The 17,158-nt window shown below is 46.1% G+C and overlaps 1 protein-coding gene across 1 annotated transcript; it reads right to left on the reverse strand.

Annotated features, from left to right (window-relative positions):
* Nucleotides 1-12,153: 12,153 nt before the first annotated feature.
* Nucleotides 12,154-15,946, reverse strand: LOC123441516. The gene is made up of 5 exons (XM_045117918.1): nt 15,941-15,946; nt 15,468-15,531; nt 14,991-15,348; nt 12,567-12,642; nt 12,154-12,453 (listed from the first exon to the last, which is right to left on the reverse strand). The coding sequence occupies exons 1-5, from the start codon at nt 15,944-15,946 to the stop codon at nt 12,154-12,156; spliced, it is 804 nt and encodes a 267-aa protein (XP_044973853.1).
* Nucleotides 15,947-17,158: the final 1,212 nt, after the last annotated feature.

Here is a 17,158-nt window from a genome sequence, read left to right on the forward strand (position 1 = left end):
AAAGGCGAGGAGAGGGGAAGTTTTCAACGGGAATGGAACGAGGAGGTGCAGGGGGTTCTTATAGAGGCGACGGGAGGTGCTAGGAGGGAAAGGATTTCGCGAATCCCGGAGGTGGAGATCCTCTGTCCATGGATGGCAAGTTCCTCTCACGTGAGGGAGAGGAGAGGAAGAAGATGATCTCCTGTTGGGCTAGAATAGGAAAGTGCTTAATGGGCCAGCAGGTATTTCCTAATAAAAGTGATTTCCTTCCTATTTTTGAAACTATGAAACTAAAACGATAAAAAGGAAATCAAATCAATTCGAAATAAAGAGTTTCTATATACTAAAATTATCAGAAAAATAAAATATGAATGATGGGCATTTTTCCACGGCAAAAATAAAAACTTCAGAATAAATTATTTTTACAAAATTGCCTAAAAGGTTTATTTTCTTTTGCAAAAAAAATTTCAAATGACCCTCTAAATTTGAGGATTCAAATAACTTTCAAAATGCCCGTGGGTTCGAGGGTCATGTTCCTCCTCTCTAGAATGTATTTCCCGGCATTTTGTTGCACGAAGAAAACGAATGGAAATGCAAAAGAATTCAATGCAAATATCTCCGTTCAAAATTCTTTATAGTTGAAGAAGTCATGTCATCTTCTCTCTTTGCTTCTAAAAGATTGAATTTGAATTCACCGGAGAAGGGGAAAGTCATTTTATTCCCTCTCATTCAAAAGTTTTGAAAAGTTTCAAATTTCACACAAGTTTCAGTCACTCAGCAAACAAACAAACAATCAATCTAATAATTATATTAACATTCCAAAATTTATAATTTTGGGATGTTACACAAGTATTTGTTCCTATGACCATGAGATCATATAACTCACTGACATCGGAGGAATGCTTTATGTGTATCAAACGTCGCAACGTAACTGGGTGACTATAAAGGTGCTCTACAGGTATCTCCGAAGGTGTTCGTTGAGTTAGTATGGATCAAGACTGGGATTTGTCACTCCGTCTGACGGAGAGGTATCTCGGGGCCCACTCGGTAATACAACATCACACACAAGCCTTGCAAGCAATGTGACTTAGTGTAAGTTGCGGGATCTTGTATTACGGAACGAGTAAAGAGACTTGCCGGTAAACGAGATTGAAATAGCTATGCGGATACTGACGATCGAATCTCGGGCAAGTAACATACCGAAGGACAAAGGGAATGACATACGGGATTATATGAATCCTTGACACTGAGGTTCAAACGATAAGATCTTCGTAGAATATGTAGGATCCAATATAGGCATCCAGGTCCCGCTATTGGATATTGACCGAGGAGTCACTCGGGTTATGTCTACATAGTTCTCGAACCCCCAGGGTCTGCACACTTAAGGTTCGACGTTGTTTTATGCGTATTTGAGTTATATGGTTGGTTACCGAATGTTGTTCGGAGTCCCGGATGAGATCACGGACATCACGAGGGTTTCCGGAATGGTCCGGAAACAAAGATTGATATATAGGATGACCTCATTTGATTACCAAAAGGTTTTCGGCGTTACCGGGAATGTACCGGGAATGACGAATGGGTTCCGGGTGTTCACCGGGGGGGCAACCCACCCCGGGTTAGCCCATAGGCCTTGGGGGTGGTGCACCAGCCCTTAGTGGGCTGGTGGGACAGCCCAAGAAGGCTCTATGCGCCATAGGAAGAAAATCAAAGAGAAAACAAAAAAAGAGGAGATGGAAAAGGGGGAAGGACTCCTCCTTCCAAACCTAGTTGGATTCGGTTTGGAAGGGGAGGACTCCCCCCCTTGGCTCGGCCGAATCCCTTGGGGGTCCTTGGACCCCAAGGCAAGGCGCCCCCTCTTCCCCCAATATATACGGAGGATTTAGGGCTGATTTGAGACAACTTCGCCATGGCAGCCCGACCACATATCTCCACGGTTTTACCTCTAGATCGCGTTTTTGCGGAGCTCGGGCGGAGCCCTGCTGAGATAAGATCACCACCAACCTCCGGAGCGCCGTCACGTTGTCGGATAACTCATCTACCTCTCCGCCTCTCTTGCTGGATCAAGAAGGCCGAGATCATCGTCGATCTGTACGTGTGCTGAACGCGGAGGTGCCGTCCGTTCGGCACTAGATCGTGGGACTGATCGCGGGACGGTTCGCGGGGCGGATTGAGGGACGTGAGGACGTTCCACTACATCAACCGCGTTCACTAACGCTTCTGCTGTGCGATCTACAAGGGTACGTAGATCGAATATCCCCTCTCGTAGATGGACATCATCATGATAGGTCTTCGTGCGCGTAGGAAAATTTTTGTTTCCCATGCGACGTTCCCCAACAGTGGCATCATGAGCTAGGTTCATGCATAGATGTCTTCTCGAGTAGAACACAAAAGTTTTTGTGGGAGGTGATGTGCGTTTCGTTTCCCTCCTTAGTCTTTTCTTGATTCTGCGGTATTGTTGGATTGAAGCGGCTTGGACCGACATTACTCGTATGCTTACGAGAGACTGGTTTCATCGCTACGAGTAACCACGTTGCTCAAAGATGACTGGCAAGTGTCAGTTTCTCCAACTTTAGTTGAATCGGATTTGACCGAGGAGGTCCTTGGATGAGGTTAAATAGCAATTCATATATCTCCGTTGTGGTGTTTGCGTAGGTAAGATGCGATCCTACTAGATACACATGGTCACCACGTAAAACATGCAACAACAAAAGTAGAGGACGTTTAACTTGTTTTTGCAGGGTATGCTTGTGATGTGATATGGCCAACGATGTGATGTGATATATTGGATGTATGAGATGATCATGTTGTAATAGATAATATCGACTTGCACGTCGATGGTACGGCAACCGGCAGGAGCCATAGGGTTGTCTTTAAACTAACGTTTGTGCTTGCAGATGCGTTTACTATTTTGCTAGGATGTAGCTTTAGTAGTAATAGCATGAGTAGCACGACAACCCCGATGGCGACACGTTGATGGAGATCATGGTGTGGCACCGGTGACAAGAAGATCGTGCCGGTGCTTTGGTGATGGAGATCAAGGAGCACGTGATGATGGCCATATCATGTCACTTATGAATTGTATGTGATGTTAATCCTTTTATGCACCTTATTTTGCTTAGAACGAGGGTAGAATTATGAGGTGATCTCTCACTAAAATTTCAAGACGAAATTGTGTTCTCCTCGACTGCGCACCGTTGCTACAGATCGTCGTTTCGAGACACCACGTGATGATCGGGTGTGATAGACTCAACGTTCACATACAACGGGTGCAAAACAGTTGCACATGCGGAACACTCGGGTTAAACTTGACGAGCCTAGCATGTGCAGACATGGCCACGGAACACATGAGACCGAAAGGTCAATCATGAATCATATAGATGATATGATTAGCATAGGGATGCTTACCACTGAAACTATACTCAACTCACGTGATGATCGGACTTGAGCTAGTGTAAGTGGATCATGAACCACTCAAATGACTAGAGAGATGTATTTTTTGAGTGGGAGTTTAGCAAGTAATTTGATTAAGTTAAACTCTAATTATCTTGAACATAGTCTAAGTCCACTTTGAATATATTTGTGTTGTAGATCATGGCTCATGCGACAGTCACCCTGAATTTTAATACGTTCCTAGAGAAAGCTAAGTTGAAAGATGATGGAAGCAACTTGTAGACTCGGCTCGTAATCTTAAGCTAATCTTACAAGCTGGGAAGAAGGATTATGTCCTTAATGCTGCGCTAGGAGATGAACCACCCGCTACGGCTGACCAGGATGTTAAGAACGCTTGGTTAACAAGTAAGGAGGACTACTCAGTAGTTCAATGTGCAGTCTAGTATGGCTTAGAACCGGGACTTCAACGTCGCTTTGAGCGTCATGGAGCATATGAGATGTTCCAGGAGTTGATGTTCACCTTTCGGAAGAACGCCCGGATCGAGAGGTATGAGACCTCCGATAAATTCTATGCTTGCAAGATGGAGGAGAATTCGTCTGTTCGTGAACATGTGCTCAAAATGTCTGGGTACTCAAACCGTCTAGCTGAGCTGGGGATTGAACTCCCGCAAGAGGCTATCACTGACAGAATCCTTCAATCACTGCCGCCAAGCTATAAAGGCTTTGTGTTGAACTACAACATGCAAGGGATTAACAAGTCACCCGGCGAGTTGTTTGCGATGCTGAAAGTCGCTGAGTCTGAACTCCGTAAAGAGCATCAAGTGTTGATGGTGAATAAGACCACTAGTTTCAAGAGAAACGGCAAAGGCAAGAAGGGTAATTCAAATAAGAGCGGCAAGCCTGTTGCCAATCCGACGAAGAAACCCAAAGCTGGACCTAAGCCTGAAATAGAGTGTTACTATTGCAAGGGTATGGGTCACTGGAAGCGCAACTGCCCCAAGTATCTGGGTGATAAGAAGGCGGCCAAAGAAAAATCAGGTATATTTGATATACATGTTATTGATGTGTACTTAACCAGCTCTCGCAGTAGTGCCTCGATATTCGATACCGGTTCTGTCGCTCATATTTGCAACTCGAAACAGGATCTGCGGAATAGACGAAGGCTGGCGAAAGATGAAGTGACAATGCGCGTAGGAAACGGTTCCAAGGTTGATGCAATCGCCGTCGGCACAGTTTCACTTCAGTTACCATCAGGATTAGTTATGAACTTGAATCATTGTTATTTAGTGCCTGCGTTGAGCATGAACATTATATCTGGATCTTGTTTATTGCGAGACGGTTACTCTTTTAAGTCAGAGAATAATGGTTGTTCTATTTCTATGAGTAACATCTTTTATGGTCATGCACCCAATGTGAGAGGATTGTTCATATTGAATCTTGATAGTGATACACAAATACATAACATTGAGACCAAAAGAGTTAGAGTTAACAATGATAGCGCCATATTTTTGTGGCACTGCCGCTTAGGTCATATTGGTGTAAAGCGCATGAAGAAACTCCATGTCGATGGACTTTTGGAGTCACTTGACTTTGATTCACTTGACACGTGCGAACCATGCCTCATGGGCAAGATGACTAAAACTCCGTTCTTCGGAACAATGGAGCGTGCAAGTGACTTGTTGGAAATCACACATACCGATGTGTGCGGTCCGATGAGCGTAGAGGCACGCGGTGGATATCGTTATTTTCTCACCTTCACTGACGATTTGAGTAGATATGGTTATGTCTACTTAATGAAGTCTGAAACATTTGAAAAGTTCAAGCAATTTTAGAGTGAAGTTGAAAATCATCGTAACAAGAAGATCAAATTCCTACGGTCTGATCGTGGGGGTGAATATCTGAGTTTTGAGTTTGGTGCTCACTTAAGACAATGTGGAATTGTTTCAAAGTTGACACCGCCTGGAACACCACAACGTAATGGTGTGTCCGAACGTCGTAATCGTACTTTATTAGAGATGGTGCGATCTATGATGTCTCTTACCGATTTGCCGTTATCGTTTTGGGGTTATGCATTAGACACAGCTGCATTCACTTTAAATAGGGCACCATCAAAATCCGTTGAGACGACACCATACGAACTGTGGTATGGCAAAAGGCCAAAGTTGTCATTTCTTAAAGTTTGAGGATGTGATGCTTATGTCAAAAAGCTTCAGCCTGAAAAGCTGGAACCCAAAGCGGAAAAGTGCATCTTCATAGGTTACCCAAAAGAGATAGTTGAGTACACCTTCTATCTCAAATCCGAGGGCAAAGTGTTTGTTGCTAAAAACGGAGCTTTTCTCGAGAAGGAGTTTCTCTCGAGAGAATTGAGTGGGAGGAAGATAGAACTTGATGAGGTTGTCGAACCTCTCATCCCTCTAGATGGTGGCGCAGGGCAAGGGGAAACCTCTGTCGTTGCGACGCCGGTTGAGGAGGAAGTTAATGATGATGATCATGAAACTCCGGTTCAAGTTCCTGTCGAACCACGCAGGTCGACGAGACCACGTGCTGCTCCAGAGTGGTACGGTAATCCCGTCATGTCAATCATGTTGTTAGACAACAATGAACCTGCAAATTATGAAGAAGCAATGGTGGGCCCAGATTCCAACAAATGGCTAGAGGCCATGAAGTCCGAGATAGGATCCATGTATGAAAACAAAGTGTGGACTTTGGAAGTACTACCTGAGGGCCGCAAGGCTATTCAGAACAAATGGATCTTTAAGAAGAAGACGGACGCTGACGGCAATGTGACCGTTTATAAAGCTCGACTTGTGGCAAAGGGTTTTTCACAAGTTCAAGGAGTTGACTACGATGAGACATTCTCACCCGTAGCGATGCTTAAGTCCGTCAGAATCATGTTAGCAATAGCTGCATTTTTCGATTATGAAATCTGGCAGATGGATGTCAAAACGGCATTCCTTAACGGTTTCCTTAAGGAAGAGTTGTATATGATGCAACCCGAAGGTTTTGTCGATCCTAAGAATGCTAACAAGGTGTGCAAGCTCCAGCGATCCATTTATGGACTGGTGCAAGCATCTCGGAGTTGGAACAAATGCTTTGATGAGGTGATCAAAGCATTTGGGTTTATACAAGTGGTTGGAGAATCTTGTATTTACAAGAAAGTGAGTGGGAGCTCTGTGGCGTTTCTAATATTATATGTGGATGACATATTGCTGATTGGAAACAACGTAGAGTTTTTGGAGAGCATAAAGGATTACTTGAATAAAAGATTCTCTATGAAGGACCTAGGAGAAGCTGCTTACATTCTAGGCATTAAGATCTACAAGGATAGATCAAAACGCCTGACAGGACTTTCACAAAGCACATACCTTGATAAAGTTTTGAAGAGGTTCAAAATGGAACAGTCCAAGAAAGGGTTCTTGCCAGTTTTACAAGGTACGAGATTTAGTAAGACTCAGTGCCCAGCAACTGATGAGGATAGAGAGCATATGAGCACCGTCCCCTATGCTTCAGCCATATGTTCTATCATGTATGCAATGTTGTGCACTAGACCGGACGTTAGCCTGGCCATAAGTATGGCAAGCAGGTTCCAGAGTAATCCAGGAGTGGATCACTGGATGGCGGTCAAGAATATCCTGAAGTACCTGAAAAGGACTAAGGAGATGTTTCTCGTGTATGGAGGTGACGAAGAGCTCGCCGTAAAAGGTTACGTCGATGCAAGCTTCGACACATATCCGGACGACTCTAAGTCGCAGACTGGATACGTATTTATTCTTAATGGGGGTGCGGTAAGCTGGTGCAGTTCCAAGCAGAGCGTCGTAGCAGATTCTACATGTGAAGCGGAGTACATGGCTGCCTCGGAGGCGGCTAAGGAGGGTGTCTGGATGAAGCAGTTCATGACGGATCTTGGAGTGGTGCCAAGCGCACTGAATCCAATAACCTTGTTATGTGACAACACGGGTGCCATTGCCCTAGCAAAGGAACCACGATTTCACAAGAAGTTCAGACACATCAAACGACGCTTCAGCCTCATCCGCGACTACGTCGAAGGGGAGGACGTAAATATATGCAAAGTGCACACGGATCTGAATGTAGCAGACCCGCTGACTAAACCTCTTCCACGGGCAAAGCATGATCAACACCAGAACTGTATGGGTGTTAGATTTATTACAATGTAATTCGCATGATGATGTGAGGGCTAGATTATTGACTCTAGTGCAAGTGGGAGACTGTTGGAATTATGCCCTAGAGGCAATAATAAATATAGTTATTATTATAATTCCTGAATCAAGATAATCGTTTATTATCCATGCTATAATTGTATTGAATGAAGACTTATATACATGTGTGGATACATAGACAAAACACTGTCCCTAGCAAGCCTCTAGTTGGCTAGCCAGTTGATCAAAGATAGTCAGGGTCTTCTGATTATGAACAAGGTGTTGTTGCTTGATAACCAGATCACGTCATTAGGAGAATCACGTGATGGACTAGACCCAAACTAATAGACGTAGCATATTGATCGTGTCATTTTCTTGCTACTGTTTTCTGCGTGTCAAGTATTTGTTCCTATGACCATGAGATCATATAACTCACTGACACCGGAGGAATGCTTTGTGTGTATCAAACGTCGCAACGTAACTGGGTGACTATAAAGATGCTCTACAGGTATCTCCGAAGGTGTTCGTTGAGTTAGTATGGATCGAGACTAGGATTTTTCACTCCGTGTGACGGAGAGGTATCTCGGGGCCCACTCGGTAATACAACATCACACACAAGCCTTGCAAGCAATGTGACTTAGTGCAAGTTGCGGGATCTTGTATTACGGAACGAGTAAAGAGACTTGCCGGTAAACGAGATTGAAATAGGTATGCGGATACTGACGATCGAATCTCGGGCAAGTAACATACCGAATGACAAAGGGACTGACATACGGGATTATATGAATCCTTGGCACTAAGGTTCAAACGATAAGATCTTCGTAGAATATGTAGGATCCAATATGGGCATCCAGGTCCCGCTATTTGATATTGACCGAGGAGTCACTCGGGTTATGTCTACATAGTTCTCGAACCCGCAGGGTCTGCACACTTAAGGTTCAACGTTGTTTTATGCGTATTTGAGTTATATGGTTGGTTACCGAATGTTGTTCGGAGTCCCGGATGAGATTATGGACGTCACGAGGGTTTCCGGAATGGTCCGGAAACGAAGATTGATATATAGGATGACCTCATTTGATTACCGGAAGGTTTTCGAAGTTACCGGGAATGTACCGGGAATGATGAATGGGTTCCGGGTGTTCACCGGGGGGGCAACCCACCCCGGGGAAGCCCATAGGCCTTGGGGGTGGCGCACCAGCCCTTAGTGGGCTGGTGGGACAGCCCAAGAAGTCCCTATGCGCCATAGGAAGAAAATCAAAGAGAAAAGAAAAAAAAAGAGGAGGTGGAAAAAGGGGGAAGGACTCCTCCTTCCAAACCTAGTTGGATTCGGTTTGGAAGGGGAGGACTCCCCCCCTTGGCTCGGCCGAACCCCTTGGGTGTCCTTGGACCCCAAGGCAAGGCTCCCCCTCTTCCCCCTATATATACGGGGGTTTTAGGGCTGATTTGAGACAACTTTGCCACGGCAGCCCGACCACATATCTCCACGGTTTTACCTCTAGATCGCGTTTCTGCGGAGCCCGGGCGGAGCCCTGCAGAGATAAGATCACCACCAACCTCCGGAGCACCGTCACTCTGCCGGAGAACTCATCTACCTCTCTGTCTCTCTTGTTGGATCAAGAAGGCCGAGATCATCGTCGAGCTGTACGTGTGCTGAACGCGGAGGTGCCGTCCGTTCGGCACTAGATCGTGGGACTGATCGCGGGACGGTTCGCGGGGCGGATCGAGGGACATGAGGACGTTCCACTACATCAACCGCGTTCACTAACACTTCTGCTGTGCGATCTACAAGGGTACGTAGATCGAATATCCCCTCTCGTAGATGGACATCACCTTCATAGGTCTTCGTGCGCGTAGGAAATTTTTTGTTTCCCATGCGACGTTCCCCAACACGACGGTGGCGGCTCCTCGGGCCACGAGCGCTCTCAGGGCGGCCTGTGGGTAGTTTTTTCTTGTCTTTCCTCAGATCATCAACTGAAGTTTCTTAACTGAATCTGGATTACCTCCGTGGGATGTTTTTGTGTTTGATCACTCTTTTGAATCTACAGTTTAGTCTTTGAATGAATGAATGCAACATAGTGATCTAACTGAAGAAATGCATCTCTCGAAAGGATCGGAATCTACTTGTTCACTACAGGAAGCAGTACAAGCAGGCTTGACGACTAAGAATTATCGGGAGAGAATCTACTGGTACTGAAGGAGCTACACGAGCTCCAATCAGCATCGATCGGCTTCAGCTTCGAGACACGGAAGTTAATTGCATGGACATACCATATTTACGTACCGTGTAAAAAATCAGTACCACCATCTCTGCATGCCGCATTTCAGTACCACAACTTTTCCTAATCGTTGCGAAATGGATTGATAGCCGTATAACCCGTAGAGATATTTGCAAGGCAGTACCACACTTGGGCACGTTGTGGCGGATATATACCACTAATCAAAAAAATTGCACATCAGTACCACTTCACAAACTAATTATTGCGAAATGGGTTGACACACGTATAAACACGCATTGACCACGTATCTGACAGACCTGGCCCGCATGTCTGGCGACACGGTGGCGTACACGAGCCCCTCGTCGTCGTCTTCAAACTCTTGCGCTTGCGTCAAAGTCGTCGTCGTAAGCTCCTCCTCGGCTTCCTCGAGCTAGCTGCCCCCTAGCCATACCGCTCTGAGACCCTTTCCTTCTCCCCTCACCTCACCAGCTTGCTCTCTCGACCGTACCTAGCTCCCGTCGTTGTTGTGCCCGCGCCGCCGCTGTTCGCCTCGCCACCGCGACCACCGTAGTGCTAACCCACGCCTGAGCTCGCATTTTCCTCAACACATCCGAAGCGAGCTAACGCACGTACGCGCGTGCCTCCTAGCACCCCTAGCCTCGGATCCAACCTCGCTCGAACACCACTCCGCTGCCCTGCTCATCACCGGTGCCGATTCAGGCCCCCTCCGCCCGCGCCACCCCCTAGATGCGGCCCATTTCACCACTTTGAACAAACAGACCCTATGCCCGGAGAGCCCCTGTACATGTTTTCCGATGGGGTTCGGCCATCTCCGCACTAGATCTTCTCCTTCTCCTTTCTCCATTACAGCGAGTGGCCCGAGCCAGTTACAGCGAGCGACCGAGCCGGTTCGGTCCGCGTCACGCTTGTGTACGCCACCGTATCGTCTGACATGCGGGCCAGTCTGTCAAATACGTGGTCAATACGCGTTTATACGTGTGTCAACCCGTTTCGTAACAATTAGTTTGTGAAGTGGTACTCAGGTGCAAAACTTTTGACTACTGGTACCTATCCGCCATGATGTGCCCAAGTGTGGTACTGCCTTGCAATTATCTCAACCCCGTATCTGATTAAGCGGCCCCGCTTGTGTGGTGCTGACAGAGCAAGTTTTTGCACAAAGCCCCCTTACTTTATACATAATCACGTGAACACCCCTTATTTTTGCGGAAAAATATCTCATGTGATAGTTTTTTTTTTCATTCACAATTTTCACTATCGAATCGGACTATTTTAAATGTTTTCGTTGATTTGGACGAATAAATAAAAGAAACAAAATCCAAGCTCCCGTGGGATTCGAACCAGCGTCCGCTGGAACGGAGGAAGCCACCACGCTAGAGCAACGCTGGTATCTTTTTTATAGTAGATTTTGAGCGCTGGGCCGGCTGGTTTGGCCCAGCCAAGCTGCCGACGCTGAGATGCCCATTTTAATTATAATATTAATACATATTTTTCTTATAATTACATATTTGTATTATTAAGTGTCAAACACCATACCAAAAATAGTTGTACAATCATAATAAATTTCAGAAACGCATTAAACTTTTATTAAAAATTCGACGTGTTTCATGAAATGCAAAATGATTTTACACAATAATATGTAAAAATGGTCATTATACCTTAAAAAAGTTACGTATTATTGTAGTTACATTGTGTAATAAACTATTAAAAAATACATTCACCAAAAAATCATTCATCAAATTGACAATTTGCTGAACATTTTTGAAATACACATTGTAAAATAAATCGAAAAAACTTCCCACTTCAAAATTTGTTCCCATTTTTCAAAAATGTTCGCAATCTAAGACTTGTTTTTGAATCGAAAAAATGTTTCGGTTTTCTGTCTATAAAAATCTGTCAAAATTGAAAACATGAATGTTTTTTCAAAACCGAAACATTTTTCGTATTCAAAAACAAGTTTTAGATACACTAACATTTTTGAAAAATGGGAACGAATTTTGAAGTGGGAAGTTTTTATTGAAATTCTCAAATATAATTTGAAAACGTGAACATAATCCTAAAGTTGTTTGTTGTTTCATACAACCTTCACGTAAGCGCCTCGGTTTTGCGCGTCACAGGGCCCGACCAGCCGGCCCAACATATTTGATCTTGTATAAAGAAGTCTCCGACTGCTATCTAACACAAGCGCCACGTTGGCACCTGACGGCGCGGGCCCTGTTAATCAGATGCACCGTTAATACGTATTTATATGCGATTTAGTCTATTTTCTTATGATTAGGAAATGTGGTGGTACTCAAATACGGCATGCAGAGATTGTGGTACCGATTCGTTACACGGTGCGTAAATGTGGTATGTCCATGCAATTAACACGAGACACGGTGGTGAGGCTCAGCTCAGCTTGTCGCAAAGGTCATGGATGGGTAAGCGGCCGGGAACCTGGTGTAGCTCATGGCATCATCATCGTCTTGGAGCCTGGCACCGTCGCCGGTGTTCCACAGAAAGGTGGCCTGCGCAGCGAGGACGTGACTGTTGTGCGGGTCAGCTCTGGCCGCCCGGTCGAAATAGCTGGAGGCGCACTCCTCCTTCCCGTGCACCTCCCACACCAGCTTGGCGTACTCCGATAGCAGCTCGCCGTCGTTAGGGTCCGCCAGGATCGCGTGGGAGTAGTAATCCTCCACCCTCCGCCGATCCACCTTCACCCGCGACATTTCGTCGATGCCCTTATTAGCACGGTTGCGCATGTATCTCAAGATCTGAGCTACAATGGTCGTGGTAATGGCGAGAGTGGAGCAACGACGGTGCCTACCTGGTAGAGGAACAACACGTAGTTCCTGAGGAAGAGGTCGTTACAGGGATCCTCGTTAATGGGCCTCTTGTAGTGGCTCTCGATTCAGCCTGGACACGGTCCGGTCCGGTCCGGTATCGGTCCGGTAACGGTTCGGTCCGACGTTTGGACCGGCCGGCGGCGGTCCGGACCGGACCGGACCGAGCTCTCCAGCGGGCTGATTTCGAAGGACCGGACCGTTTTAGAGCTGGCTCGGTCAAGCTTTTCTGGACCAACTGGACCGATTCCAGCAACATCAGCAGACTTTCAGAGCAACAGCAGCAGACTTTCAGAGCAATAGCAGCAAATTTACAGCAGCAAAAAGAATACTATAGCAGCAGCAGAATTACAGCAGCAAAAAGAATACTATAGCAGCAGAATTACATCAGCAAAAAGAATATTATAGCAGCAGCAGAATTTCAGCAGCAAAAAGAATACTATAGCAGCAGAATTACAGCAGCAAAAAGAATACTATAGCAGTAGAATTACAACAGCAAGATCTATAGCAGAATTTCAGAAGCAACAACAGTAGAATTACAGCAGTAGAATTACAGCAGCAGTGACACTAGAGACTAGACAGAAAGAAAATACAGCAGCAGTGACACTAGAGACTAAACTGATTTACAATTACAAATTCATTTGGACATCAAGCAGGACTAAATTTGGACAGCATTTCCTTTGTTTTTTGGACATCAAAACAACTGATTTAGATAGGAAACATAGCACAAATCAGATTCATAGCACAAATATCACATCCACAAACATAAAGTCTTTTCATAATTCAACGACACGATTACAAACTTGCAATGACAATTTAGAGTCCATGTCAATTGACAAGTTGAATATAACACAAATGAGAGGTTCATCTCCAAAGTTCACAGTTCATGACTCCACAAGTTCGAACATACCACAAATTCAATCATTGATCTCCTCCACAACGGGTAACTTGATGGTCTCAACATCATCTTCTTCATTCTCATCCCTCGGCTACAAGTGTGTAAGTTAGACAATTATCATATCACATACAACAAGACCAAAATTGGCAAGGAAGATACTCGAAACATACCACCATATTCAAGTCAACGTGTGCACCCTTGATATAACTTGCAGCACAAACTAACGCCTCTACCATAACCGGCTTTAAAGAACTCCGGTAGGCATCTAGTATGAGAAGTAGTTCGAGGATGAGAAGTTGACAAGTTTATATCTAAAGTTCAGTTGTAGGAGTTGACATACCTAAAATCCGTCCGGACGTGCTGAAGGTAGATTCTGAAGACACGGAGGTAGCCGGCATAGCAAGGAACCTCTTGGCTATCTTGGCCATAATTGGGTACCTAAGAGCATTAATCTTCCACCAATCAAGAATATCAAGACATGTATCGGCAGCGGCAACTTCATCCTCTAAGTAGTTCCTCAACTCACTCTTTGATACTCTTGTTGAACGGGCTGATAAGAAGGACTGGTAGCCAGCTTGAACCGGGATACTAGGAATGCTTGTAGTTGTAGATGAAGAACTTGCTCCATTTCCAGCTCGCTTATCTTGGGCAACACATTTGTCATACAAGGCCTCCAACTGTTTCTTCACATCACTCATTTCATTTCTGAACCTCGCAGTTTCTTTTCCATATAGTTCTCCAAAGGCCCACTCTATGTAATTCATCTTGTACCTAGGAGAAAATTAGCAAGTATTCTATTAAAAACAGCAAGTATTCTACTAAAAACAGCAAGTATTCTATTAAAAACAGCAAGTATTCTACTAAAAACAGCAAGTATTCTACTAAAAACAGCAAGTATTCTACTAAAAACAGCAAGTATTCGCCGAGGCTTCTCGCCACGCACATCAGCTCATGCGTACATGCCGATGTCGTTGGTCCACCACCAGCCACGAGCCGACGACCACGAGGATTCAGAATAGAGCAACCAGGGAGTGACGGAGTGAGGGAGGAACCAGGGGAGGCGGGATCGACGGCGTGGTTACGTCTTCCTCCTCGTGGCGCTCGGCGAGGAACCAGGGGAGGCGGGATCGACGGCGTGGTCTTGTTGCGACCCCGACGTGAGGACGATCCTCCAGCTTGGACTAAGAGGAGACATCGTCGTCGACTCGTCGGTGAAGGAGAGAGGTCGCGGAGGAGCGGACGACGGCGCCGTCGCCTTAGGGTTAGGGTTGAGGGAGGGGAGCCGTCGTTCTTCTGCGAGCGAGGAGGAGGAGGAAACGAGCTCCAGCGAGGAGGAGGCCACTCGTTGATTTGTTATTGGGCTTGGTCTTTTCGTTCGGCCCGGTTAAAGACCGGACCGGACCAATTTTTTTCGGTCTGAATTTCTGGGCCCGGACCGGACTGTTTTCTTGTCGGGCCAGGACCGAGCGGGCCACGAGCGGGCCTAAAAGCTCGCTCGGTACGTCCAGGCTGAGTCTCGATGCCGAAGCGGTCCCCTCCCCCGCCACCGGAGGCCACCAGGTAGCCTCCCCCAGCGCTGCCGTCGATGCCGCCGGCCCCGCAGTCGGCGCTCATCAGGCCCGAGCCCAGTCGATCGATCCCGAGGCCCGTGGCCAGGAACATCGGGTGCTCCTGTGCGTACGTGATGCCGAGGCCGAACGCCCCAAAGCTCGTCTCGTGCTGCTCCTCGTCGTCACCCTTATCAGCTTCCTCCTCCTCGTTCCTGGCCTCGTCACACACCGTGAACGAATTGATCGTCTCGAGCGCTGGCCTAGACCACGGCGGCAGGTCGATCGATCGAAGCCTAGCCTCCCTGGCGGCATCGGCTCCTGGTAGGAGACGACGCGACAGCGATTATTTCAATCTATAGTGAATGTTCAGAAATCGCCTCAAGTTTCTATATATTTAGGCTATTTTCATGACGTGTCCGGTCAAAGCAACGTTGTACCACTTGACCAGCGCCACGTAACCCTATACATAGAACAAATCGTATTTTGGACAGTATGTAAACCCTAAGACAAATATAAAAACCGTATTTTAGATATTTACAATTACGTGGACTAAAATCTCTCCCTAATAATAAAGGACGGATCGCTTATATAGTACGTTGTGGCTTTTTTTGCAAAAAAACCCCTGAGGTTTATCGAAATCAACCCGCAATCCTAGAGTAAGTGGAAGAAAACGTTTTTTTTAAAAGCCCTCCGCCGTCACCACGATCCAGCCCTCAGCTCCTTCTCCTTCCTCCCGAAGCCCCACACCCGATACCGTCTCTGGTGGGCGTTCACCCGAGCTCTGCCGCAGCCGGAGCACCGGCAGCTCCTCCACCCGGATCTCGACCACGCAGCCCGCGCCGCGCCTTCCTTCTTCCTCCTGTTCCCTCTATCTCATCTGAGGTCTCTCTCTTCCCCTGTTCCGCAGGACCGCCATGGCCATGGAGCTCCGCCGCTCACCGTCGTTCTTCGCCAGATCCGGCCACAAGAGCAGTCGCCATCCCGCGCTGGACCCTGCATCGCGTCGCCGCCTCGCCGACCCGATCTGGATCGGGGACCCAGATCGCCAGCGTCGCCTCACCTCGTTGACCTCGCCAGCCACGCTAGCGCTCCTGGGCCGTGCCCTCGCCCCAGCAATGGCCCACCACCGCGGCCGGCCTCCTTCCTCAGCGCTGCACCGAGCCGGGAAAAACAAATTCACATGGTAATTTTCTGTACAGATTGATTATTTATGATCACGTAGGGTCGGAGTTTTTTGACTGCAATCATCTCAACACAATCATATGCTAACCTTCGGTAAATAACATGATGCGCTCTTGTACAAATTGATTATTTAGTTAATCTTAACTTTATGGTGAATCATCAAATAGTGCCTAAAGATTCAAAAACTTTTTTAGCCATTTTTGAGCAATTAATATGCACCTTTGTTCATGGCCGGGAGGTGATTTTGATCTTCTAATTACTTCTTCCAGGTTAGGTTTTTGTGCTGCTGGTCAAAGGTATGTAGATATGTATATGACTGACTTGGAATCTTAGATTTATTTTTCTTGATGCGCATTGTTAGAGTAATATCCATGCGCTTTATTTTTTTCATTTAGAATTCCTTCATGCACCACCGTATATGTTTCTTGTGATTTTCCATAACTTCTGTTCTTGTTATTTTTAGTTCTTGATCTGGATAAATGTAGAAGCGGTTAAAAATCTGTACATAAAGGCTTATGTAGTCCAGAGATTGTGTCCTAATATTATTATTTTAATCCAAAATATGTTCAGTTGGATTCGATGCATATGTAGACAAATTCTATGTTGTCAGCACACTTGGTACTGGGACCTTTATAAGATTACACAAAAGGAGTTATGAGGATAGATTGACAGCTTCATATCGCCTTAGCTATAAAAATGCCCCGACTCCCTCAGCCGAAACCCCTGATCTATTGCTTCCTATGCCGAGCATTGTTTTCGTCGTTTTGCCGAGTTCGCCGGAATCTCATCGTTCGACTTTGTCGTTTTGCATATAAGAGCTTTATCTTGTGGCGCAACGCACGGGCTAGTGACCAACAAAACGAATATAAGACCTACAGTGATTTTTTGTCAACAAAGAACGTGCGGCAAAGCGAATGATCCGTATACTAGTGCATTTATTGTGGAT

This window comes from Hordeum vulgare, chromosome 3H, assembly GCF_904849725.1.
Source record: "Hordeum vulgare subsp. vulgare chromosome 3H, MorexV3_pseudomolecules_assembly, whole genome shotgun sequence".
Classification (NCBI taxonomy): Eukaryota; Viridiplantae; Streptophyta; class Magnoliopsida; order Poales; family Poaceae; genus Hordeum; species Hordeum vulgare.